Raw genomic sequence first — 27,079 nt, 5'->3', positions numbered from 1 at the left:
CACCAAGACGTGTAATAATTAAAATAGCAAAGATAAAAGACAAGAACAGTGTATTAAAGGCAGTCAGAGAGAGAAAAGAGATCACCTATAAAGGAAAACCCACCAGGCTATTATCATACTTCTCAACAGAAACTTTACAGGCCAGAAGAGAATGGCATGATATATTTAATACAATGAAAAAGAAGGGCATTGAACCAAGAATACTGTATTCAGCAAGATTATCATTTAAAATTGAAGGAGAGATTAAACAATTTCCAGAGAAGCAAAAGTTGAGGGAATTTGCCGCCCACAAACCACCTCTACAGGGTATTTTAAAGGGACTCCTCTAGATAGAAGCACTCCTAACGCTAAATAGATATCACCAGAGCAAATAAAATCACAGCAAAGAAAGCAGACCAACCAAATACTAACTAAAGGCAAAAAATAAAATCACCTATCCACAAAAGCAGTCAAGGGAAACACAAAAGAGCACAATATAAAAGACCTAACATATAAAGAATGGAGGAGGAGGAATAAGAAGAGAGGGAAATAAAGAATCATCAGACTGTATTTATAATAGCGTAATGAGTGAGTTAAAGTTAGACATTTAGATAGTAAAGAAGCTACCCTTGAACCTTTGGTAACCATGAATTGAAAGCCTGCAATGGCAATAAGTACATATCTATCGATAATCACCCTAAATGTAAATGAACTGAATGCACCAATCAAAACACAAAGAGTAAAAGAATGGATAAAAAAGCAAGACCCATCTATATGCTGCTTACAAGAGACTCATCCCAAACCCAAAGACATACACAGACTAAAAGTCAAGGGATGGAAGAAGATATTTCATGCAAAAGAGAGAAAAAAGCAGGTGTTACAGTACTAATATCAGACAAAATAGGCTTCAAAACAAAGAAAGTAACAAGAGATAAAGAAGGACATTACATAAAAATAAAAGAGTCAGTCCAACAAGAGAATATAACTATTATAAATATCTATGCACCCAACACAGCACCACCTACATATGTGAAACAAATACTAACACAATTAAAGGAGGAAATAGAACGCAATGCAGTCATTTTAGGAGACTTCAACACACCACTCACTCCAAAGGACAGCTCCACCAGACAGAAAATAAGTAAGGACACAGAGGCACTGAACAACACACTAGATCAGATGGACCTAACAGACATCTACAGAACTCTACAGCCAAAAGCAGCAGGATACACATTCTTCTCAAGTGCACATGGAACATTTTCCAGAATAGACTACATACTAGGCCACAAAAAGAGCCTCAGTAAATTCAAAAAGACTGAAATTCTACCAATCAACTTCTCAGATCATAAAGGTATAAAACTAGAAATAAATTGTACGAAGAAAACAAAAAGGCTCACAAACACATGGAGGCTTAACAACATGCTCCTAAATAATCAATGGATCAATGACCAAATTAAAACAGAGATCAAGCACTATATGGACACAAATGACAAGAACAGCACCATGCCCCAACTTCTGTGGAACACAGCGAAGGCAGTTCTAAGAGGAAAGGATATAGCAATCCAGGCCTATTTAAAGAAGGAAGAACAATCCAAAATGAATAGTCTAAAGTCATAATTATTGAAACTGGAAAAAGAAGAACAAATGAGGCCCAAAGTCAGCATAAGGAGGGACATAATAAAGATCAGAAAAGAAATAAATAAAATTGAGAAGAATAAAATAATAGAAAAAGATCAATGAAACCAAGACCTGGTTCTTTGAGAAAATAAACAAAATAGATAAACCCCTAGCCAAACTTACTAAGAGAAAAAGGGAATCAACACACATAAACAGAATCAGAAATGGGACAGGAAAAATCATGACGGACACCACAGAAATATAAATTAAGAGAGACTATTACAAAAAATTATATGCTAACAAGCTGGATAACCTAGAAGAAATGGACAACTTTCTAGAAAAATACAACCTTCCAAGACGGACCAAGGAAGAAACAGAAAATCTAAACAGACCAATTACCAGCAACGAAATTGAATCGGTAGTCAAAAACCTACCTAAGAACAAAACTCCTGAACCAGATGGCTTCGCCACAGAATTTTATCAAACATTTAGTGAAGACCTAATACCCATTCTCCGTAAAGTTTTCCAAAAAATAGAAGAGGAGGGAATACTTCCAAACTCATTGTATGAAGCTAGCATCACTCTAATAGCAAAACCAAGCAAAGACACCACAAAAAAAGAAAATTACACACCAATATCCCTGATTAACATAGACACAAAAATACTCAACAAAATATTAGCAAACCTAATTCAAAAATACATTAAGAGGATCACACACCATGATCAAGTGGGATTTATAACAGGGATATAAGGATGGTACATTAAAAAATCCATCAATATCATCCACCACATCAACAAGAAAGACAAAAACCACATGATCATCTCCATAGATGCTGAAAAAGCATTCGACAAAATTCAACATCCATTCATGATAAAAACTCTCAACAAAATGTGTACAGAGGGCAAGTACCTCAACATAATAAAGGCCATATATGACAAACACAAAGCCAACATCATACTTAACAGCGAGAAGCTGAAAGCTTTTCCTCTAAGATCAGGAACAAGGCAGGAATGCCCACTCTCCCCACTGCTATTCAAGATAGTACTGGAGGTCCTAGCCACGACAATCAGACAAAACAAAGAAATACAAGGCAGCGGGATTGGTAAGGAAGATGTCAAACTGCCACTATTTGCAGATGACATGATATTGTATATCACAAACCCTAAAGAATCCACTCCAAAACTACTAGAACTAATATCTGAATTCAGCAAAGCTGCAGGATAGAAAATTACTACATAGAAATCTGTTGCATTCCTTTACACTAACGATGATCTAGCAGAAAGAGAAATCAGAAAAACAGTTCCATCCACAATTGCATCAAAAAGAATAAAATACCTAGGAATAAACCTAACCAAGGAAGTGAAAGACCTATACCCTGAAAACTACAAGATAAAATCTCTTAAGAGAAATTAAAGAGGATACTAATAAATGGAAATACATCCTATGCTCTTGGCTAGGAAGAATTAATATAGTCAAAATGGCCATCCTACCTAAAGCAATCTACAGATTCAATGCAATCCCTATCAAAGTACCAACAGCATTCTTCAATGAACTGGAACAAATAGTTCTAAAATTCATATGGAACCACAATAGACCCCGAATAGCTAAAGCAATCCTGAGAAGGAAGAATAAAGCAGGGGGGATCTCGCTTCCCAACTTCAAGCTCTACTACAAAGCCACAGTAATCAAGACAATTTGGTACTGGTACAAGAACAGACCAACAGACCAGTGGAACAGAACAGAGAGCCCAGATATAAACCCAAGCAAAAATGGTCAATTAATATTACCAATGGACATACAGTGGGGAAATGACAGTCTCTTCAACAGCTGGTGTTGGCAAAACTGGACAGCTACAAGTAGGAGAATGAAACTGGATTATAGTCTAACCCCATACACAAAAGTAAACTCGAAATGGATCAAAGACCTGAATGTAAATCATGGAACCATAAAACTCTTAGAAAAAAACATAGGCAAAAATCTCTTGGACATAAACATGATCATGAACAACTTCTTCATGAACATATCTCCCCAGGCAAAGGAAACAAAAGCAAAAATGAACAAGTGGGACTATATCAAGCTGAAAAGCTTCTGTACAGCAAAGGACACCATCAACAGAACAAAAAGACATCCTACAGTATGGGAGAATATATTCATAAATGATATATCCAAAAAAGGGTTGATATCCAAAATATATAAAGAGCTCACGTACCTCAACAAACAAAAAGCAGATAATCCAATTAAAAAATGCGCAGAGGATCTGAACAGACACTTCTCCAAAGAAGAAATTCAGATGGCCAACAAGCAAATGAAAAGATGCTCCACATTGCTAATCATCAGAGAAATGCAAATTAAAGCCATAATGAGGTTATCACCTCACACCAGTTAGGATGGCCACCATCCAAAAGACAAGCAACAACAACTTTTGGGGAGGATGTGTCCAGTGCTGGTGGGAATGTAAATTAGTTCAACCATTGTGGAAAGCAGTATGGAGGTTCCTCAAAAAACTAAAAATAGAAATACCATTTGACCCAGGAATTCCACTCCTAGGAATTTACCCTAAGAATGCAGGAGCCCAGTTTGAAAATGACATATGCACCCCTATGTTTATCGCAGCACTATTTACAATAGCCAAGAAATGGAAGCAACCTAAGTGTCCTTCAGTGGATGAATGGATAAAGAAGATGTGGTACATATACACAACAGAATATTATTCAGCCATAAGAAGCAAGGAAATCCTACCATTTGCAATAACATGGATGGAGCTAGAGGGTATTATGCTCAGTGAAATAAGCCAGGTGTAGAAAGACAAGTATGAAATGATTTCACTCATCTGTGGAGTATAAGAACAAAGAATAAACAGAAGGAACAGAACAGCAGCAGACTCACAGAACCCAAGAATGGACTAACAGTTACCAAAGGGAAAGGGACTGGGATGGATGGGTGAGAACAGAGGGATAAGGGGTAAGAAGGACATTAAGGATTAGCACACATGGTGTGTGGGATGGGCGTGGGGAAAGCAGTGCAACACAAAGACAAGTTGTGATTCTATAGCATCTTACTATGCTGATGGACAGTGACTGTAATGGGGTATGTGGTGGGGACTTGATAATGGGGAAGTCTAGTAACCATAATGTTGCTCATGTAAATGTACATTAATGATACCAAAATAAAAATAAATAAATAAATCTCCTTCTGAAAGACAAATACCAAATGATTTCACTCACTTGTGGAGTATAACGATAAAGCAAAACTGAAGGAACAAAACAGCAGCAGTCTCACAGACTCCAAGGGACTAGCAGATACCAAAGGTAAGGGAGTGGGGAGAGTGGGCAGGAAGGGAGGGAGAACGGGATTAAGGGGTGCACTATAATTAGCACACCTGTAGGTAGGTCACCAGGAAGGTAGTGCAGTATGGAGAAGACAGGTAACAACTCTATAGTATCTTTACTACACTGATGGACAGTGATTGCTTGCAATGGGGTGAAAGGGGGACTTGAAAATAATATGTGTGAATGCTGAAGCCACAATGTTGCTCATGGGAGACCTTTAAAAGATTGTCTATCAATGATACCTTATTTAAAATAAATAAATAAATATCCTTCTTTCTACACACACACACACACACGGACGCACAATTGCTTCCATTTCTCTGGAGATCTCTGGCTAAGGGACCATGAACAGACCACAAAAATTTCACAATCCTGTATTGCACAGAACTAGCTGGGGGGAAACACTACTGTAGAGAGCTATATAACAAGACAGATGCATGGAGTATACCTTTTTGCATTTTGCCACTGTTTAGTCCCCACATCAGCAATCCACCTGCTTACAGTCACTTCATTCAATGTAGGAATTTTCCTCCTCAGATTAACATAGGGATTCTGTAAAAAAAAGGAAAACACATTTAGACCCAACGGAAACAGGTATCCATCTTTAGACACATTCTAAGGAGAGAGGGTAATGAAGATTTTTAAATATGGATAATGAAGATTTTTAAATATGGATAAAACAGCTCTGGTGAATCATAAAGTGAGATTCTATTAGCAATCAGTTGATCATTTCCCTGTTTGCCAACTTCATGTCCAGGGGGATCTTAGATACAAAGTAAATTTCTGAGCATCTCAACATCCAGCACTTCACACATAAGTGGTAGGATTAAAATGCACATCATAAAGCCTTGAGGGGAAGATTCTAAAAGGAGTATGTACAGAAGTGGCAGGAGACTATGTACAGAAGTAGAAGAAACTCAACTGGCCTTGGTGAACCAGGGTGAGAAGTTATGGACTGATTATTCATAAGCCTGTGAACCTTGGGTCTTTTTTAGTATTGGCTAGCAAAGTCATTTCAGAATGTCAACCTGTTGGCTTGCTAGGACACTGACCCAATACTACTGGCAAGGCAAAAGTAAGCAGAAGTAAGGAGATCCCCCTGATTTGACAATCACCAGGGACAAACCTGCTGGGTTTTTTGGGTAAAAATTTGTATAGTTTAGACAACAAAAGATCAATAACATCTAGCTATTCACCAAATGTCAGCTTAGTAACCTGATGATTTAAAGGATCACCACTGTATTCTGGAACCCTTCATTTTGCTTAAAGTACCAAGTGACAGAACATATAGAAATCTATTTTTACCTCTCTTTCCAACCAGAGTAAAATGCTTTGATTCCCTCCAGCAATCATTATTAACTCCTTTTCTGAGGCATGGCTCTCTAAAAGGGAAATACAAAGTAGGATTTTAAAAAGTTAGTTGGCACAAACATGCATACTCAATGTAAATACTTTCAGGCTCTTCTTAAGAAACTTAGTCCTTTTATCTTTCTGATAGAGCAAGACTCAGCACACTTTCCACCCATGAAGCAGAAATAAAGCTGACCCTTGAACAATATGGGTTTGAACTGCATGGGTGCACTTTCTACATGGGGCGTTTTTCAATAAATATATTAGAAAAATTTTTTAAGAATCCCAGCAATTAAAAAAAACTTTTTCTAGCTTATTTTAAGAATACAGTACACAATATATATAACATACAAAATATGTTAATCAACTGTTACAGTAAGTCTTTCAGTCAGAAGGCTATTAGTAAAGTTTTAAAGAGTCAAAACTTATATACACACTTGCGAATGTGCAGAGGGTCAGTGCCCCTAACCCCAAAGTTGTTCAAGGGTCAACTATAAATAAAATACAGTCAAATATTTGATTAGTTAAGTGTTCCCTGGATTAATTTTGCTCCTATTACTATATGCCACATTCTACAACTCAAAATTCAACTCACAACTTGGCTGTGAAGAATGTAAATAAGTACTTCAGAAGTCTAAGTGGTTGCAAGAAAGAACTGGTTTAAAGGAAATAGCCCTACTGCTCATTTCTCAGAAGTGAGGCTTTTGGTATTTTAGGCTACCACTAGGTTTTCAGATAAAAGTAGCCAAAGGGCTCTGACACATTTCTATACTCTGGAATGTTTCAGAGCTCAGGGTCCCAGTCACGCAGGGTGCAGTTCAAATCCTGCCAAACCTACTGGCCACAAGAACCAGCTAACCCTACACTCTCCAAGTTGCTCTGCTTTTCTCTCCCTCAGTAAATGGGACTGAGAATACACATCTCCCAGAACTGTTCAAGGGTAGATGAAATAACATGTGTTATGGTGCCCAGGCTATTGCAGATCCTCATTACTCTGAGGGTTTTACATGATTATGAGTTCATTTAACCAGGTAAGAAAGCCAATCACCATAGAATGAACAGGTCACTTTCAAACTGAAATGAGAAGTCACATATGCTGATTTTACAGCATCTTACTATGTTGATGGACAGTGACTGTGAACGGGTATGTGGGGGGGACTTGGTGAAGGGGGGACCTAGTAAACATAATGTCCTTCATGTAATTGTAGATTAATGACACCAAAATAAAATTAATAAAAAAAAAAGAAGTCACATATGCCTCTGAATTCATATAGTCTATTTTATGTTGTATCATTTAAGTCCACATAAATCGTAATCTGAAGGGGTAAGAGAAAACCAATGGTTATTCTGACTTAGTGAATTCAAGTGGGTAATTTAAACTGTTAACAAGTAAAAAAATGAAGCTGGTATTTAGAGGAACTCCTTTCATGGTCATACACTTCTTTTCTTGACACATTACAAACTTAGAAAAATCAGTTTCTCAACAAAGGTATTTATGCCAAATGCTGTGCTCCTATGGAATTTACCAAATTTGAGCTCTTCATCTGATGGCAATTTCATGGGAAGTGGTATCAGCTGATTCTGTGTTCCACTGCTTCCCAGTTGTCCTTCTTTTCCAGAACCAAAAGAAAAGACCTTCCCCAAATCAGAAACATAGGCAAGTGTGTGCCACCTATTAAATAAAAGCACATACGGTCAATTCTCAATTGTCCACAATGACGAGAGTATGCAGCAACATGGTGAACTGCTGCCATTAGGTTACCCAGTGGATGGAACTAGTTAAACACCCCACGAATGAAATTAGCCATCTGCAGAATGTGAAATCATTCATGTGTGGCGGAGATGATTTTGGAAGCAGTAAATCTACTCAAAACACCTTGGCTAATGGTGTTTCCTTTGTCAGGAACAAGCATCTTCCCCACCTTCTACTCTTTTTTCAAGCCTTAGCTTTAGTTACCACCTCTTGGAAGCCATGTCTGAGTCCCTCCTTTACCCACCCTAGAAGATGGAATTTGGTGATCCTCTGAGCTCATACTCTATTTCCCTAAGATCTTTAATTTATCACACTATTTTCTTACTCATTTGCTCAATGGTCTCTGCCACTACATGGATGCATAAAGAATTTTAGCCTTGCTCAAACAGAGGTCAAGCCTTTATCCTCAGTTCCCAGGAGGTAACTCTAAATCCATAGAATTTCCCCAGTGATAGAAGTGTCTTTGTTATTCATGGTAGGCCCCTCAGGCTGCAGCTAATAGGTCATCCAGGTGGCTGGAAGAGCCTCTCTGCCTGCGAGTTAGCACAACCTAAGTGAGGGAGAGGCAGGAGGTTGATTTCAACTTTGTGGGCAGTGATTCAATCAATCATGACTAACCAACGAAACCCCAGTAACAACTCTGGACTTGGGTGAGCTTCCCCAGTTGGCAATACTCAACACACAATCATATATCAGGCCGGGAGGTGGTAATACCATCCACAGCTCCACAGGGAGCATACACTGGAAGCTCCTCTTCCAGCTCCTTCCTAGACTGTCTGCATCTCTTCCTTCGACTGGTTCTAGTTTGTATTCTCCTACCTTGCAATTAATGTGACCGTGAATATAAGAGCTTTTAGTGAGTTCCATGAGTCTTTCCAGTGAGTTCTCCCGTGTTAGTAAGGGTACTGATTTGGTTTGCATTAAAACATCTCTAATGTGGTAACTCCTATTGTAACACATGCTACTCAAAGAGAAATTTGTTATAAAAAATCCAAAGTGGTAATAAAATTTTTTGGTTAACACAGATACCCAATGCAGAGAATTATACCATCCCAATAATCTGTTATAATTTAATATCCACTTCGTGTAATTTTACTCCAAGATCGTAACAGAATACTTTACAGACTGAAAGTACATACACCAGTTTTTTTAGTAAAGGTTTCAATAAACAAATGAACCCAATATTCAAATAGGGTCTGAACTTGCTTACATTTAATGAGGAGAACGTTGCTTAAAAGAAGAAAAAATGCATCTGGGTGAAAATATTTCTTAGCTCCAACCAAGACCCAATATCCTACTGGTGAGAAGTGTACTGACTGATGTTCAAGGAAGATAATTAAGTAAACCAATGAGTCTGATCAAGTTTTTCTGTTGTTAAAAAAAAAAAGAGCTATGAAAATCAAACTTCTCAGGGTATTCTACTTAGTAAACCAACTGTCTTATACTTTACTGTGATCACTCACTCTGAAAGAATTATGGTAACTAAGAATGTTGGCCTTGAGGAGTTATGAAAGAAAGTGAGTACATCTATGAATAATCTTTTTTGATTCATGTTTGTTTTTTTCCCAAATAAAGGGTGACTTATTTTTCTTAAAAATAAGATGCACTTGAACAGGTACAAAAGTATTTCACTCAAGGGGCAACAGGAAGTAAATATATCTGTTCATTAAAAAAATAAAACAAACATATATATACTAAAAGATTTATGATTATCTAAAAATGTAAATTAAGCATCTTCACATAGCTGAAAATGTCACTGACACTGTATAACCTACCTTCCACAAGCTAACTGGGTCACTCTATTCCCAACAAGCTCAGTCACCAAACGTGGTCTTAATTCATTCTCTGTTGAATTATGACCAAGTTGCCCGTATATTCCAGCGCCAAAAGTATAGACCAGCCCATCCTAAGGAAAGGGAACATAACATCAGATTCCACAGAAATACGCCACAGAATATTCGCTGATGCACAGCCATCAGTGAATAATTAACAAAAGCACTGTCAAAGCAAAGTCTCCACATTATCAGGTGGGAGGTATGACCTTTCTTCCCTGGGAAACACGAGCTGCCCACACTTAGATGTTCTAGTGCTTTCCCTACTACAAAGTGTTCCTCCAGAAATACAGTCCAAGAAGTAAGGGGACACGCACCTTTGTGAGCAGGGCAGCGTGAAAGCCACCACATGTGAGAAATTCAACTTTCTGATTGTCCAGGGCTTCGATAAGGGAAGGAGACCTTTTATCTATGCAAAGGAAAGAATGGTTGAACTGACCAAAAGGAAATGCTGAATTTCATACTAGACATTCAAGCTGCTGGTAAAAATACCCAAACCACTTCCTTTCACCTAGCAGTTAAGTCCCCAACATGTTCTGGGGGGACAAGTCCTCTCTAGGCCTGTAGGGTGGGGCACTCACCTGTGACTGTCAAATCCATTTTCTGAGCCCATTTTTCTCTTTTAACTCGACTAACTTTAACTGCATCAGGGAGCAAATCTGGTATTTCCAACTCCCAAGTAGAACTACCCTTTTAATGAACATAGGTTATTTTCTTTCAAATTCTCTACTACAGTGTCCTTGCCTTACATCACCTCTGCTTTCTCTCACAATTATTTGTCAAAGCACTTCAAGATTTAGTAAAAAAATTAACTGCCCTTTATTCCTTTCCCCCTTTAAATATTTTTCTAACACCAACTTAAGGGTTCTCCTTCGTAACTGGCACTGGACCACATCAGGGAGAAATGCAGTTTGACCAGTAAGCCAGGGGATAGTATGTCCATTTCCACAGCTGATAAAGCAGCAGCATCTGCTACACCTGAAAATTCTAACAAGATGTTTGGGTATTAAGAAATTCTGTCATCTGCATTGTAGAGGTAGTTCAAAAACAGCAATTACGTGTGTGCGTGTGTGTGTACACAGATGTTACCTTAAATAACATCTTATTAACACCTTATAGAAAATGTTTAGGATATGTGAATTTCTAAACAGAACATTAGTGTCCTTTTGTCATAATATAAGATGATATTAGTAGCCATTTTAAGTTTACAGGCACCTTGGAAGTGATTTCATCAAACTGATCACTTTACAGAAAAAGAAACCAAAGCCTAGAGAAAAATGACATGGCAAGGCCCTGTAAAGTGGGAAAAGAACGCAGGTATTCTGATCCCCAGGCGATGCTCTTTCCCTTGTCCCACATGGCCCTGACGTATGTCAATCACGGCAACAACTTTCACACAACGCATGGCTGTTAAGACTGATTCTGTCCTGAAGACCAGAGATGAACAGGGAGCACAGCACAAATTAAAGCAAGTATGCGTACCATTCTGATGGGGCGGTCTGTGTTACATTCATCTCTACTATCTAATAAATACATACACTGATAATATGCATCTGAAAACATGTTTCCATACTTTTGGTGTGGCCCAGACCGAGTTGTCCAAAATCATTTCTTCCCCATGAGTAAATGTTTCCAGACATGGATAAAGCCATGCTATGGGCTTCTCCTGCAGAAATCTGAACCAAGGGGACTCCTGAGAGATGCTCCACAATCTCTGGTGTAGGGGTTGAAGCAAATATTCTTCCAACTCCAAGCTGGCCATATGAATTCTGTCCCCATGCAAAAAGCTCACCACCTTGACAAAAAAGAAGAAAATGCTGTCTTATTACGTTTAAAATGCAGCAGACATTACCCTGGAGTACTATATGTTATTCATACTATACTATTACAATCTCTGATACTCATCTTCTCAGATCCCATACGTCTGAGTCAGAAAGATCAGAAGAATCTTCTCTTCAGTTTAAGTTATACCTCCTTACTCCTACCTCACAGGGTAGTGTTATGGACTGAATGTGTCCCTCAAAGACTCATGTTGAAATCCTAACCCTCAATGTGATGGTATATGGAGGTGGGGCCTTTGGTAGATGATTAGAAGAGATTATGAAGGTGGAGTCCTCATGAATGGGATTAGTGCCCTGTAAGAGACCCAGAAAGCACTTGCCCTCTCCACCATGGAAGACAGATCCTCACCAGACACTGTATCTGCTGGCACCTTGAATTGGATTTCCAGCCTCCAGAACTGTTGAGAAATTAATTTTTGCTGTTTAAACGACCCAGTCTGAGATATTTCTGCTGCAGCAGCAAAAACGCACAAAGGAGAGGTAGAATGAAGCTATCCGAACATATAATCAAATTTGAGAAGTACTTACTTTTAAAAACCCACAGGATGGGCCCACAAAAAACAGAAACATTCTATATGTAGGAAAATAAAACTAAAACTACTGTTTTTCTCTCTACCTCCTCCCCACCCCTTAATGTGCCTGAAATCCTAATAAACAATTGAAAAATACATTTGAAAATGTAGCACAGTATCTTTACACTGTCAGCATTAATGGAATATATGAAGTTCTTAGATGTTATCTAATGGAACTGACAATACCTAATGGAGTCTGAAAAAATGTATCTGAGCAACTCTTTTCCAAGATACTGTGCAGAATCTGGTGGAAGTCAGAGCCCTTTCTTCAAATAAAATTATCCTGTGCCTACCAGGCACAGGAATATAACAGTGAGCATGATCAAGTTCACTTTCTTGCTTTCCCAAATTTCATTCTTTCCTAGATTGTGATTTACCAATAAAAAAATCTGAAAACATATTCCTTCTGTACCACTAGCACCTAGGCTTCTTGAAAGCACAGTGTGTCTGTTTTATCTTGATAACCTGAACATGTGGATCCTCAAAACGAAACTTTTGTTCATTAATGTATGAAGTTAAACAACCTGGTTAATTTTTTTCCAATACAAGTTCCTACTCTCAAATTTCCACAGGGCCTTCAGTACAGGTCAAACACTTGATTATTTACCTCTCTTGAATATCCCAGTTTCCAGTCAGCTCATTATTATGTCTGTTCTGTATATTAAAAAATTCATTGACCCTGAATTCCCCTCTATGAATCTCCTGTCTTAATTCCTCTATGGTCAAGTTTCTTTAGAAAACAATCCATATCCACTGCTTTTCCCATCATTGTGGTGTCTGATTAAAAGCAGGAAATAATAAAGAGCTTGGGGAATCCCTGAATTCAAAATGTAATGTTAAAACACACCAGAAACCTGAAAATTGACCACAAAAGCAGACCCAAAGGATTCTGAATTCCAGTCATGGGAGCTAGAAGAACATTAGGAAATGGGAAGAAGGTTCTGGAAAAGGGTGGCCTATGCCTGCTCCTGATTTCAGAGAAAATGATTTTGATTATTCAGAGTATTTTCTTTGTTTCATATTTGAAAAATAAAAACTAGGAACTGTTGAAATAAATCTCTAGACCTAAGATGGAGCTGCTCTTTCCATATATATATATATATATATATATAAGGAAACCGAACTGTGTTCCTATGAAAGTGCCACTTGACTGGAAATAGTATATCCAGTCAGCCAATCCCCAAACACCAAGCCAACTATGGATCCATATCAATTTATTTGTTCTTACTTAAAAATAAGGTCAGATGTACAACCCCAGCCAATCATGCTCCATTTCAGCAATTTGGTTTCAAATGCTCTATAAAATTCGCTTTTGTCCAAAATCCCTCAGGAACAGTGCTCCACTGCTTGAGAGGCACTGTAACCCCCGTCCATGGATTGGGTCTCTTGAATAAAGGACATCAAACACTATTATGAAATTGTTTTAGTTTTGTCATGTAACAGAACAAATGTAGTAGTAGTAATTTTGGAAACCTGGAGATTTTACAGGTCCATGAATTCTCTCATTTTTCATCTCCTTTAAGAACAGTGCTCTGAACCATATCACATTCAAAACCATATTTCTGTCCTGTTACAAAGTAAAATACACATTCTACTAGTTCTACATTTATACATATGTATTCCTGTCTAGAAAACAATTAATATTCCAGAAAAGTACCTTTTGAAAGTGCAAGAGAATGATAATCCCCACATGTGATCTGAATTATATTTTTTTCTTGTAAAATGCATTGAAACCTGTTGAAAGAAAATACATTTTATGTTAATCATAACCATTATGTTAATCAAAGTCACAACATCAATGTTAAAATTAATTGTATTTAAGATTGAAACGTAGGAAAAAAATTTTAATTTACTGCTTCACATCTAGTACATCTAAAACTATTATAAAAATACTACTACGTTTTCATTATTGGTTTAACAGGAAAATAATGTGTATAGTATAATTGCAAATAGTAATTTTATAATGCAGGACTAATACAAGATGGATGTAAGTTTTATTTACATAATCTACTAGGAAAAAGTCTCACAAATCATTCCATGATGAGGCTTTTTTCCCCCTAGGCTGAGAACTTTTATTTCTGGAAATCTCACTTACAGGATTATTATGAGAGTTAGATGAGCTAATGAATGTGAGAATCCAATTTGGGACTAAGTAAACTAACCAATTATTACCTTTAAATGTCAAAGCAACATATGATACATGCCCTAGGAGACATAAATTGGTTTGTAGTTTACTGACAAAATTCACTGGTCAGTTCAGAATTGTTTTACTTAAGATGACACTAAATAAAACAGGGGAAAGGATCATATGAAGTAATATTTTCCTACAAAAACTAAGATTTGCCTTTTGAATAAAATTTAAATAATTTTTAATAAAAAAGTTCCCTACCTTGCATGTTCTATGCTATAGTTGTACTCAAATGGTTTTCCATCTGAGGATAGAACCAGCATGTGCTCTGCTCCTTGATCCACGGAATGTATCTTCATTTTTTTTCCTAACTTAATGCACTCTGCAGAGCAAATCCAACCAAGAACTATCATCACTCTAATTATTACCCATTATTACTATTGACTTTATTATAATATACTTAAAACACCTGAAAAAAAAATTCAACTAGACAACCTTTGAGTTAAGATGAACTTCTCTTTAAAGAAAATCCGTACCAAAAGCAGGTAAATCAACAGTGACTATTGTTTTGACAATGGATTTTTAAAATTGGGAAGTACTGATTCATATTGTTTTAAATTGAGCACACCCTAAAAATAGTTAATTAATATATTTGTTTTTAGATTCCTGGGTAATAAATTGAGACAAAGAACGAAATTTGAAGTGACAAATGAAAAAACCTGTAAGAAAATATAACAACTCATTTTAGCAGCAAATATATGGTGTATTCTAAGATATACCATTTCCAAAATACAAAACAAGTAACAATAATAAATACCTCCTGATTGCTCCATACAGAAGCCAAAGCATATATTCTTAAAAGAAATTGTGTTGGGGTCAGTTTTTAAAGTGGATATTGTTAAAAGAATTTTTATTGGCATTAGTGCATATTTTTAGCACTTTCCAAAAGTTGAAAGATTTAAAACTGTCCACTAGTTACCATTTACTCTTATTTAGTTTGCTCACAAAAATTAAAGATAGATTTGGGAAGCTGGTCATTCACTTCTAACGAAATAGAATCTATTCAAGTAAAAATCTCAAAGCACAAACCACTTCATATTACGAATGCTAGGAGAATCAAAGAGTTTGGTAATAGAGAAGAAATGGCTCATCAGACTAACGTTTTTTAGAGGTTCAGCATTTTTAAAAAGTTGGAAAAAAGGTTGTTAAAAAAATATTGGCACATCAGGCTAGCCATTTGGAGAAACGAATAAATAAACCTAGATTCTCCTATCTTACTCCTTAAGTCAAAATAATTTCGAAGCGTACCAAAAACATTAACTCTGAAAACAAAAGCCTTAAATTACTATAAAGATGAGTACATTAAAAATAAAACTTGTAATGTGGATAGCTTTCTGACGTAACACAAAATCCATAAACCGCCTTCGAAACTGAGGAAGTAGATATAAAACAACGTCAACTAAAGGCAAGCGGGGAAAAAATTACCACGTATGTAACCGATAAAGGGCTACTCTTACTCAATATTCAAATAACTCTTTCAAATAAATAAGTAAAACTAACAACTCGATTTTTTAAAAGGCAGGCAAAGTTATGAAGAGGCAGTTCACCAAAAAGGAATGTAAACGACCAACATACATATACACAAAAGTTGCTCGCATTCGCTCAAGTTAAAAGCAAAACGAATTTTATATTGTAAAGTATTATATTCTTTACTCAACAGACGAAATCTTAAAGATGGAGAGTGGGTCCGTTTGCTTTCCTCACCAGTGAAACCCAAGCCGCAGTACCTGATCGAATCTATACGGAGACTGCCGCCTTGGAGAAGTGCGACTGAAAGCACGCTTTAAATAGCTTGCAAACTTAGGATATATCGTTGAGAACAACGTAACTATTTTCTCCAAAGGCTCACAAAATCAGAGTAGTACATTCTAAAAATAAGGTAAGTGGAGAGCAAACTTTCGAACAGAACCAATTATAAAGGCACGGCTAAGACGACGGAGCGGACGCCTGATTTCTCTCCACAGCCCGACTCGGCGCCGACTCCCCGCAGGGATGAAGGCGGCCTCGCGGACGCTGCGGGCGGCACGCACCACACGTCACCTGGGCCGGGCGCGGGTCCACGGACCCCACCGGCCGCCGCAGCTCCGCCCGGCTTCGGAGTTTCCCCTCAAGCCGGACCACTATGGAAAGCGCCCGTGCGGACGCCGGCTGCCGGCCGCCCACCCTACCCGCAGCCCGAGGCGGGGCGGCCGAGCGGGCGCTGCCGGGCCCCACTCACTCGGCTTCCTGGCGCTGGCGCTCGCCGCCCACAGGTCGTGGACCTCGACGCCGGCCCCGCCGCGCTCCAGCACCACCAGACGCTCGCGCGCGCAGCACATCTGGCGAGTCGCCTCTGTCCTTTGGGACAGCGCCATGCGGAGGCCCGCGGCGCAGGGGAAGAGCCAGAGCTGCGTGCCCTGCGGCTCCGCCGCGCGAGACGCGACGGACCAGGCCGCGGCGGCCACACCGGGAGCCGAGCGAGCGCCGCTCCGCGACATCCTCTGTGGCCTCGGCTCCGTCGCCGCTTTCGCGGGCTCCACGGCGCGCCTCTGCTCTCCGGACCTTCGGTGGAGACGGAGTCCAGCCACCCGCCAGGCAAAAGGAAAGACGGGAAGCTCTGAGGCCTGAGGACGTCCACCGCCCGGGGCGTCGCGGTGCCGAGCAGGAGACAGCAACCGCACAGCTGCGTCGGCGACCCGCAAGCTCTGCTCAACCGCGGCTGCTCAGACGTCCGGCTCGCGAGCGCTGTTTGGGGGCGGGGCCTGCAGGTCAAGTCGGAAACGAAACTGATTTTATTTTTAAGGGGGCAGAATCGAAATGGAAAGAGAAAGGGAAACGAACGACGCGAGAATGGCCTGGAAGGCGGCCCAAATAAACGGAGTGCTGGTGGGTGATGGGTTGGGGGGCGGAGCTGAGAAGGTGTTCCCGGAACGGACAGCAGTCACCTCAACTCCTGGACCACATGGCTTTCGAAGAATAACCGAAATTCCACAAAGAGGAGCTCTGTCACAGGCGAACTTGTACAGAAACTACCGTTGTAAGGGAAGTTTGGTAAGCATTTCTGTTACAGGCGCTGCCACCGGATTGCAAAGAAACTGAAAAGAGAAACTATTTACACGGTGCCGGCACAGTGATCCGTCAATAGGTTTTTGACTTTTCTAGAATTTCTTACAATTGGACAAACCTACACAGTCTTTTGTCTTTGCCTTTATTCGTTTAGCATAATGCTTTTGAGATTAATCCTTTGTTTCATCAGTAGTTCCCTTTTCGTTATTGAGTGGTATTCCGTTATATGGATATAATACATTCTGTTTATTCATTCACCAGTTGTTGGATTTTTGAGTCCTTTCCAGTTTTAGCTACAGTGAATAGAGGAGCAATGACTGAGCAAGCCTTTGACAAGATAAATGTTCTCTTTTGGCTAAATACCTAAAAATGGAATTGTTACATCATACGGTAACTACAGGACTCTCATAAGAAACTGCCAGACTTTCCCAAAACACATATACCATTTTGCATTCTCTTCAGCAATTTATGGGAGTTCCAGTTGCTCTGTATGTTTTCCAACATTTGGTATTGTTACTCTTTTTTAACTGTAGTAATTACAGTGGTCTATGGTGATGTCTTAATATTGTGGTTTTAATTTCATTTTCCCTAAGGATTAATGATGTTGAGCATCTTTTCATGTGCTTATTAGTGCTAATCTCTCTCTGGTGAAGGGTCTGTTTACATCTTTTGCCCATTTATTCATTTGATTTATTCAAAAGTTCTTTACATATAGTAGAGTTCTTTATGTTATATATCAAGTCCTTTATTAGATTTTTTGAATGTTTTCTACCAGTCTGTGGCTTGCCTTTTTATGTTATTACATACATCTTTTGAAGAGCTGTTTTTAATTTTGATGGGATTTATCTTTTTTCTTTTATGTAGTTTATGCCTTGTCTTAAAAAAAAAACTTGCTTGAATTAATATATGATAAAGGAGCCATGGACATACAACAGGGAAATGACAGCCTCTTCAACAGCTGGTGTTGGCAAAACTGGACAGCTACATTCAAGAGAATGAAACTAGATTATTGTTTAACCCCATACACAAAAGTAAACTCGAAATGGATTAAAGACTTGAATGTAAGTCATGAAACCATAAAACTCTTAGAAGACAACATAGGCAAACATCTCCTGAATATAAGCATGAGCAACTTCTTCCTGAACCCATCTCCTCAAGAAAGAGAAACAAAAACAAAAATGAACTCATGGGACTACATCAAACTAAAAAGTTTTTGTACAGCAAAGGACATCATCAACAGAACAAAAAGGCATCCTACAGTATGGGAGAATATATTTGTAAATGACATATCCAACAAAGGGTTAACATCCAAAATATATAAAGAATTTACACACCTCAACACCCAAAAAGCAAATAACCCAATTAACAAATGGGCAGAGGATATGAAGAGATGGTTCTTCAAAGAAGAGATTCAGGTGGCCAACAGACACATGAAAAGATGCTCCACATCTTTCTGATCTAAAGATGCAAGACTAATCATCAGGGAAATGCAAATTAAAACCACAAAGAGATATCACCTCACACCAGTAAGGATGGCCAGCATCGAAAAGACTAAGAACAACAAATGTTGGCGAGGATGTGGAGAAAGGGGAACCCTCCTACACTGCTGGTGGGAATGTAAGCTAGTTCAACCATTGTGGAAAGCAATATGGAGGTTCCTCAAGAAACTAAAAAACTAAAAATAGAAATACCATTTGACCCCAGAATCCCACTTCTTAGAATATACCCAAAGAATACAACTTCTCAGATTCAAAAAGACATATGCACCCCTATGTTCATCGCAGCACTTTTTACAATAGCCAAGATATGGAAGCAACCTATGTGTCCATCTGTAGATGAATGGATAAAGAAGATGTGGTACATATATACAATGGAATACTATTCAGCCATAAGAAAGAAACAAATCCTACCATTTGCAACAACATGGATGGAGCTTGAGGACATTATGCTCAGTGAAATAAGCCAGGCGGAGAAAGACAAGTGCCAAATGATTTCCCTCATTTGTGGAGTATAAGAACGAAGCAAAACTGAAGGAACAAAATGGCAGCAGACTCAGAGATTCCAAGAATGAACTAGTGGTTACCAAAGGGGAGGGGTGTGGGAGGGTGGGTGGGGAGGGAGGGAGAAGGGGACTGAGGGGTATTATGTTTAGTACACATGGTATGGGGGATCACGGGGAGAACAGTGTATCACAGAGAAGGGACATAGTGGATCTCTGGCATCTTTCTACACTGATGGACAGTGACTGCATTGGGGTATGGGTGGGGACTTGATAATATGGGTAAATGTAGTAACCACATTGTTTTTTCATGTGAAACCTTCATAAGAGTGTATATCAATCATACCTTAATAAAAAAAAAAGCTTGCTTGACTTAACCAAGGTTATAAAGATTTTCTTACATGTTATCTTCCAGTTTTATAGTTTTAGATCTTTATTACATTTAGAATCAGTTATTCTTTATGGTATGATGTAAGGGTACAGGTTCATTTTTTTTTCCTTACAGATTTTCAGTTGTTCCAGTTTGCTTTTTTCCATTTAATTGCCTTGGCATCTTTGTCAAAACTCTGTTGACTCTATATTATTGAATTTATTCAAGGACTTTTTAATTGTGTCCCATTGATCTACATGTCTGTTTTGCTCCAGTACCACACTGTAAATTCTAATTAAGTTTCAAAATCAGTTTATTCAAATGCTCCACCATTGTCCTTCTTCAAAGTTGTTTTGGCTACTTTAGGTCCTTTGCATTTCCATATATATTTTAGGATCAGTTTATCAATTTCTACAAAATAGACTGTAGGGATTTTGAGATTGCACTAAATTGGATTAATTTGGAAAGAATCTACATGCTGATTAATACTGATTATTCCATCCATGAGCATATCTCTTTGCATTAAAGCTTCTTTAATTTCTTTCACCACTTTTCTAGTTTTCAATTTACAATTGACCACATTTAAATTTTATCCTTAAGTATTTATTTTTTGATGATATTGCAAATGGTACTTTAAAAATTTTCAATTTATGATTCTTGTGAGTATATAGAAGTAGTTTTTATGTATTGACCTTTAATACTGAGAACTTTCTATATTCACTTAATAATTTCAAATTGTTTTGTAGATCCTTAGAATCTGCTATAGATGACCATGCAGTCTATAAATAAGGTAGTATTATGCCTTCATTTCCAATCACTATGTTTTTTCTTTTTTTTCTTTGCCCTCTTGTATGGACTGCTACCGTTAGTACTATGTTGAATAAAAGCAATGAAAGTCATCCTTCCTTTGTTCCCAATTTAGTAGCAAAGCATTCAGTCAGTCTTTAGCCATTATGAGGTTAGATGTATGTAGACTCTTATCCTGAAGTTCCCTTCTGGTCCTAGTCTGCTAAGAGTATTTAGCATACATGAATAGCTATTGAATTTTGTAATATTTTTCTGCCTCTTTTGAAGTAATTATATGATTTTTCTTTGTCTATTACAGTGAAATATAATGGGTTTTCAAATGCATTTCTGGATTAAACCCCACTTGGTCATAAGGTATTATTATTATTTTTCTGTTTCACTGAATATGTATGATACATTAAAATTTTGTAAAAAATTTTTATGTCTATGTTTATGAGAGATAATTATAATTTTCTTTCTTTAATGTCTTTGTCTGATTTTAGTATTAGGGTAATGCTGGCATCATAGAATTAATTGGGAAGTGTTCCCTCTTCCTCTGTTTTCTGAATGAGTATGTAAAGAACTGGTACTCTCTTCCTTAAATGTTTTCTACAGTTCATACATTGCATAAGAAAAGGTAATGCTGGAGTTGAAAGGCCTGAAGGTCACAACCAAAAGTCAGGTGCTTAGGGATCAATAAGATGTTGAGCTTACCGCTTTTCCCTTAAAATTCAAATAGAATACATCTGGGTCTTCATTACATTTATTGTAGAAAGGAGACCTGTCCAAAATAACTCTGAGGATTTCCCGGGGTCTTATGTTTTTATTGTGTAGTGTCCTTGGTGCTTTCTCTATTTGTTTTGTTTATCCCCAGGTAAGCCTGCCCTATTTCCACATCAGCATCCCCCCATGGACCTCACCCCATCATAGTCTTTCCTTTCCCAAAGTACCACTGACACAAGGCTTCTGTTTATTGTTGGGGATAACAGCAGGCATTTATAGAATAGCTTACAGTTTAAAAGTTAATATGTGATAGAGCTGGTCTACAAAATTCATTGGCCATATACAGCAACACTTACATATCTCCTTTAATTCATTCTGTAGCCATGATGCTGAGACATATTTCATGTTCTTCATGTTCCTCAAGTACAATTAGACCAGGAGTTCCAGGTTGGACTCTGCCTTTAAATGATTCTTGGAACACAGTATTGATTGTAAGTCATTATTCAGTGAATTAATAAGTCCCTTAACAATTAGATTTTTCAAATAAATTATTCAAGAGTTGGCTAAAATCAAAACTCTGGAGATATTCCAGATGATAAAATATACATCTGCATGCCTCAAATATATGTTGAATTAGTTTGTCTTTATTTCTTCAAACTTCAGCATTTTTCATATTTATAGAGTGTTTATTAGATATGCAATATTTTTTAAAAATCTGTTTGCTTTTAGTATTCAGTTTATTTTAAAATAGTTATTGTTGAAGAATAATTCAGTGAAAAGCAAACATTCTAATAGTAAGTTTAGGGATCAGGAAATATTGATTCATTAAAAATATTGTCCTTGATTCATCACTTTGTTTATCCCAACATTTGTCAACTAGTTCTGACTAAAGTCCAACCACACTTTGTACTCATTTGCCCAAAGGAAGAACAGAAGAATCGCAGGGTGAGAGGACCAGAGAATCTGAGACCTCATCGAGACTCTCAGAGTCACTGTTACTCTGTGACCCTGGGTAAGACAAATCCTCTGTTGCTATTGATGGCTACTTGAAGTGCTTCCTCCAGTCTTTCCATTGTAGAATATTTAGGGAGGTCCAGAATAGTATGACATATCAATAATCTCAGGTTATCTCTTTCACTGAAAGTTTCAGGACAGTGAAACAGGATTTCCATTTCCTGTATGCCTCTTATATGCAGCCTGCCATTTCATCTAAGAAAAACTACAAAGGAATAAACTTTGGCTAAGATAGGTTGCAGAAAGATCAAAACTTAAAATGAAAAGGAAGAAATTAGTCACTTCATTTAACAAATAGTATTGAGTATTCTTATGCAGAGAAAACTATATGGACCATATGGAACATAGAAAACATGACATTTGGTCTTCATCTTCAGTGAGTTCATAATATAACTGAGGAGAAATTACATTCATGAAAAGATAATAGCAAGTTACAAGGAAGTTTAATGTAGCTCAACAGAAAGTATGAGGTGAGAGCCTACAGAAGGCCCTGAGACTCAGGGCAGGGAGGAAACACCAGGCTGGGATAGTGGGGGCTCCTCAGAGGTCACATCTGGCTAGTTAGTTCTCAAGGAGAAGACTTGGGTGAGCTTTGAAGACAGGGGAAGAAAGCCCCAGAGAAGGCCAGAGATGGGAAGAGGTAAGATGACAGACCCACTGGGCAGAAGCAGGTGTTTTTTCCATTAAGAAAGAAAATTGGAAAGTTAGTTTGTGCTTGGGGAGAAGAAGGTTGCATTTGTGGAGAAGTTGAAATTGTCCTTCACCATCCTTAGTAGCAGCAAAAATAGCAAGAAGAAAAGATGTGTATTTCAGGAAGAACTGAAAACGACTGAGGAGGTGAGAGAATCATTAAATCTCTCCTAGAAATTTTCAGGGTTCCCACCAAGAGAAGTTCTACGAGGTCACAAGAGCTTAGTGGTTCAGAGCCTGGGCTTTGGATTGGCCTGATGGGTTCAAATTCTGGTTCTGACACTCACCAGATGTCTGAGCATAAGCAAGCTATTAAATGCCTCAAGCCTCTTTTACCTCAGATCTGAAATGAAGAAAAATAAGTACCTACCTTATAGGGCTGCTATGAAGATAAAAGAGGGGGGGGGTTAATAGATATGAAGTGATCAGTGCAATGCCTGGCATAAGGTAAGCACACAGTAAATGCTGTTATCATCAGTGGTCATTGCTGTTATTATTAATTTTATAACAGTATTCAAGACAGTTTACATTACCCTAATTCTGTAGAACTTAGATAATTAAAGATAGAAATGTGAGATAAAAGGTGTAATTAGGAGCCAACTAGAATGGAAAAAGGACACAAACTAAAATTGGAGGCAGGATTAGAGTCAATGTGGAGAAGATAGTAAAAGTAGCACTATATTATTACCACTTTTTTAATAAAGTAAAACAGGTTTATGTAAGAGAATGAACTCTGGTCTAGAAGGCAGGAAAGTGGCTTTAAACGCTTGCTTTGCTGTTAACATGTACAACCCATTAATAATTATTTCATCTCAAGAGATTTATCTTTTAAAAAGATATATAATCACGGATCTATTAGTAATACTCAGGAATTTTTTCTTTTCCTTCAAGGTTAATTTGTGGAAAGCTTTCCAAAACATCAGTATATGAAGATGTGATTTGTGGTATCCTTCACCACATTTTGAATTCCTGAGAAAAAAGGAGAAAAATGGTTTTTAGGGGGAATACATAGAAGTTTTTTGGAAGAACTGGGAGCACTGTAGTCATAACCTACCTCTTCAAATTGTTCCCAGGTATAATTGGTATTTTCAGTTATTTCTGTCATTATTTCTTTAGGCTGCAAGTGTTTAAATATGTTTTTGTCATAGACATCATAAAATTCTCTCAAAGTCCTTATAAACTGTCTTTACAGAGGTGTTGAATATGTACTCAATACACTTAAAAACAGTCTTTCCTTGAGGAAAGCAAAATTTTAAAAAAGCCAATAACATATTTTACCAGTGACTGGAATATTCTCCACTTTGCCCTTTTTACCATTCCTATTGAGAAAGAAAAGTAAGTTACTTCTCCATAGTACACAACTCTGTACAACACAAGGATACAAAAACATCTGGTCAGCTACAACAAAGAGCCTTAGGGAAACAGCAGAAGGTCTAAGACTGTTTGGCTTCCGTTTTTCTCACAGTCAGGATGATATTTTAAACATATATCTGAATATGTCATGCTTCTGCTGAAAATCTTTCTAAGGCTTCCCATTGCCCTTAGGGTAAATTCCAAACCTCATCAGTATCAAAAAGATCTCCATTACCTGACCATAGCCCCATTCAGCAGCCTCTTCTCACTTTCACTTGAATCTTGGCAAACTGAAACCTTAGTGCACAGGTCCCAAAGCATATAGTGAATGCTTCTTCTCTACCTGGCAACTGCTGTCATTCATCAGAGTTCCATATGAATATGACTTTTCAGAGTTAGTCTTCTGTTCCTCTTTCTCTCTCTTCTCTGTCACTGTGTGAAAATATTTCTGCGACGTCTGTGTTCACTGCATAATGAACCTCCTGATGGCACAGTTGCTACTGGAGGTATTTCCACCAGATATCCACCAGAAATCTGAGTCTCCCACCCTTTGAGTAGCCTTCACGTACTGTCCTATTTAAATCAAAGCCCTGTGCCCTCCCCTGTACCCAGCGGTGTGCTGGTTATGTTTAACAATCAGCTCTCTTAAGATAAAAGAGCCAGAATCTTCATTTGCAGCATTTGCCAATTTCTGTAAATATTCCCACAGTAGCTGATTTCAAGCTACTAACACTTTAATAATAAACTCTCAACATTTTTGCAAATGTAATTATCAGCTCTCACCAGCTGGTACCTGCTGGCTCCAGCATAACATTACCTGTAATTCTCTAGTTTCTTAATTGGTTTTCATCAGCGCTCATCCTTATCTGACATTATGTTACATAATAATGTATTTGTGTGTCATCTTTCTGCCCTACTGGAATTTCAGCTCCAGATTTTGTCTCTTTTTCACTGCAGTGTCTTCAGCATCTAGGAGTAGGGGCTCAAAAATAATTTTTAAATGCATAACTAGTGAAAAGTGCTGCAAAGAAAATATTTAATCCTGACTTAATCCCACCTTTGGTCTCTATTTTTATTCAAGCTGAGGAACTAAAACAATCATCTGAGAAGCTAAAATACGTTTATAAAGTATAGGGATACAAACCTTTCATGTATTCGAAGATGTTCTGGGTCTCAAAATTTACTTGTTGCTTTGGTCCACAGGTACTGAGATGCCATCTGGAATTAAAGCAACATCATTTTGGTCGCAGTGTAGGAGCAACCAAAATGTATTCAGATACCAAACATGAAAGAAAGTCTGAATAATTAACCATAATACCATTATTGCCAGTACATTCTTCCCTAAAAAAATTTGAATAACTGTGAACTAAGTAACTATTTATGTAATTCAGCTTTTAAATAAATAAGAAAATTAAAACACCTACCCTAGTATATGTTATACATTGCTTTTAAGCATATATGATTCTGTTTCATTGCTTATGTTGTTCACCTTAATTGAGAAATTGCTATTTTCACTTTATGTAAGAGTATGCAGACCTAAGGTAGCAAATGAGGAGAGGGTAGGAGCAGGGGGAAGGTCTTACAGAACATCAGTAAAATACCCTTCAAAAACGGAATTCTAGAAGGGAAAAAGATGGCAACTTGAGAAGTGAGGCATAAACTACTCCCAAAACCATATAAAACACAAAAAAAGCAAATACAACTAATCCTGAAAAAGCAAACTGAAGGCTACAGAACAGAGCCTATGTCTGGGGAAAAGCAAAGACCTCACAGAAAAGGGTAAAGTAACAAAGCTGCGATCTGATGGAACCCAAGCCCTATCTGACCCCAGCCCACAGGCAGGAGGAACAGAAACAGAGTGGGTGGGGAGTTGAAGCCCAGCACTGCTAATTACCTGCCCTGGAGATCTACTACAGGAGCAAGAACCCACATTACATGGTGCTCTGGAGATTAGTAAGGTTGGAAAGCAAAAACAGGTGGAATACTGCGACAAGACTGAGATTCCAGCCACTTGGGGAGAACAGGTACTCACAACTGGTGCCCCTGAGACAAAAGAAAGGCAGACACATTGAAAGACTTCGCAACAGTAAGAGGGTCGCCAAAGGGGCAAAGATTATTCACAGCTTGCTGCTCAGGATAAAGGGCAGGTGGATAAAAATCATCTCAGCAACTCAGCCCAGCAGGTTGGGAACTCTGAGGAGCTTCAGACGCTCCATCCCCCTGGCTGACAATGGAGCCCCAAGGCCTGCCACTGCGATAAAGAGAATGCTGCTCATTCCTCCTGGCAGGCACTGGTCCCATACACCTGCTGCCCCCACCATCACTCCAGGCCAGGCAGATGGTGGCTCCACCTACGGCAGCTACAGGGGCATAGCACAAAGGCTCCTCCCTGCATGCTTGGCCCTCTAGACCTGGCAGTAGAGGCAGGAAAGAGATCTTTCCTCCCAATCAGGCTCTGGTTCCAGTCACCTGCGACCACCACCATTGATCCAGAGAGTAGAGTTTCTGAGCACTAGAGGGCACTGCCTACACAAAGTCACTATTCCATAGGAATCACTAAAAAAAAATGAAACAACAAAAGAATTTTGGCCAAACAAAACTACAGGAAAAGTTGTCAGTAAGAGGGCTAAGTGAAAC

The 27,079-nt window shown here is 38.3% G+C and overlaps 1 protein-coding gene and 2 long non-coding RNA genes across 13 annotated transcripts in view; 1 reads left to right on the top strand and 2 right to left on the bottom strand.

Moving 5' to 3' along the window:
* HERC5 (HECT and RLD domain containing E3 ubiquitin protein ligase 5) overlaps positions 1-18,475 on the bottom strand; it is a 73,909-nt gene extending 55,434 nt beyond the window's left edge. For 9 of the 10 annotated variants that reach the window (XM_036876229.2, XM_036876231.2, XM_057502429.1 and 6 more), the window contains exons 1-10: positions 16,681-18,475; positions 14,664-14,784; positions 13,932-14,008; positions 12,052-12,153; positions 11,435-11,656; positions 10,179-10,270; positions 9,805-9,935; positions 7,803-7,948; positions 6,232-6,308; positions 5,375-5,478 (exon numbers count right to left, since the gene is read on the bottom strand). In XM_036876229.2, the coding sequence (XP_036732124.1) occupies positions 5,375-5,478; positions 6,232-6,308; positions 7,803-7,948; positions 9,805-9,935; positions 10,179-10,270; positions 11,435-11,656; positions 12,052-12,153; positions 13,932-14,008; positions 14,664-14,784; positions 16,681-16,939 (1,331 nt within the window). In that variant the 5' untranslated portion in view covers positions 16,940-18,475. The remainder of the gene's footprint in view (positions 1-5,374; positions 5,479-6,231; positions 6,309-7,802; positions 7,949-9,804; positions 9,936-10,178; positions 10,271-11,434; positions 11,657-12,051; positions 12,154-13,931; positions 14,009-14,663; positions 14,785-16,680) is intronic. The other variant, XM_036876230.2, reaches the window with a different exon arrangement.
* Positions 18,476-22,201: 3,726 nt separating this feature from the next.
* Positions 22,202-25,830, top strand: LOC118907527 (uncharacterized). 2 transcript variants are annotated; one of them, XR_005022835.2, is made up of 3 exons: positions 22,202-22,397; positions 23,981-24,162; positions 25,646-25,830. It is a non-coding gene; the product is annotated as an uncharacterized LOC118907527 (long non-coding RNA). The 2 variants fall into 2 exon arrangements; XR_008997798.1 differs by having other exon boundaries at positions 22,202-23,236.
* LOC118907528 (uncharacterized) overlaps positions 24,156-27,079 on the bottom strand; it is a 42,692-nt gene continuing 39,768 nt past the window's right edge. The window contains exon 4 of the long non-coding RNA XR_005022836.2: positions 24,156-25,660. This is a non-coding gene — a long non-coding RNA (uncharacterized LOC118907528). The remainder of the gene's footprint in view (positions 25,661-27,079) is intronic.

This window comes from Manis pentadactyla, chromosome 5, assembly GCF_030020395.1.
Source record: "Manis pentadactyla isolate mManPen7 chromosome 5, mManPen7.hap1, whole genome shotgun sequence".
Taxonomy (NCBI): Eukaryota; Metazoa; Chordata; class Mammalia; order Pholidota; family Manidae; genus Manis; species Manis pentadactyla.
Note: the sequence above shows the minus strand (reverse complement) of the source record. Positions and strands in the feature narration are given on the sequence as shown.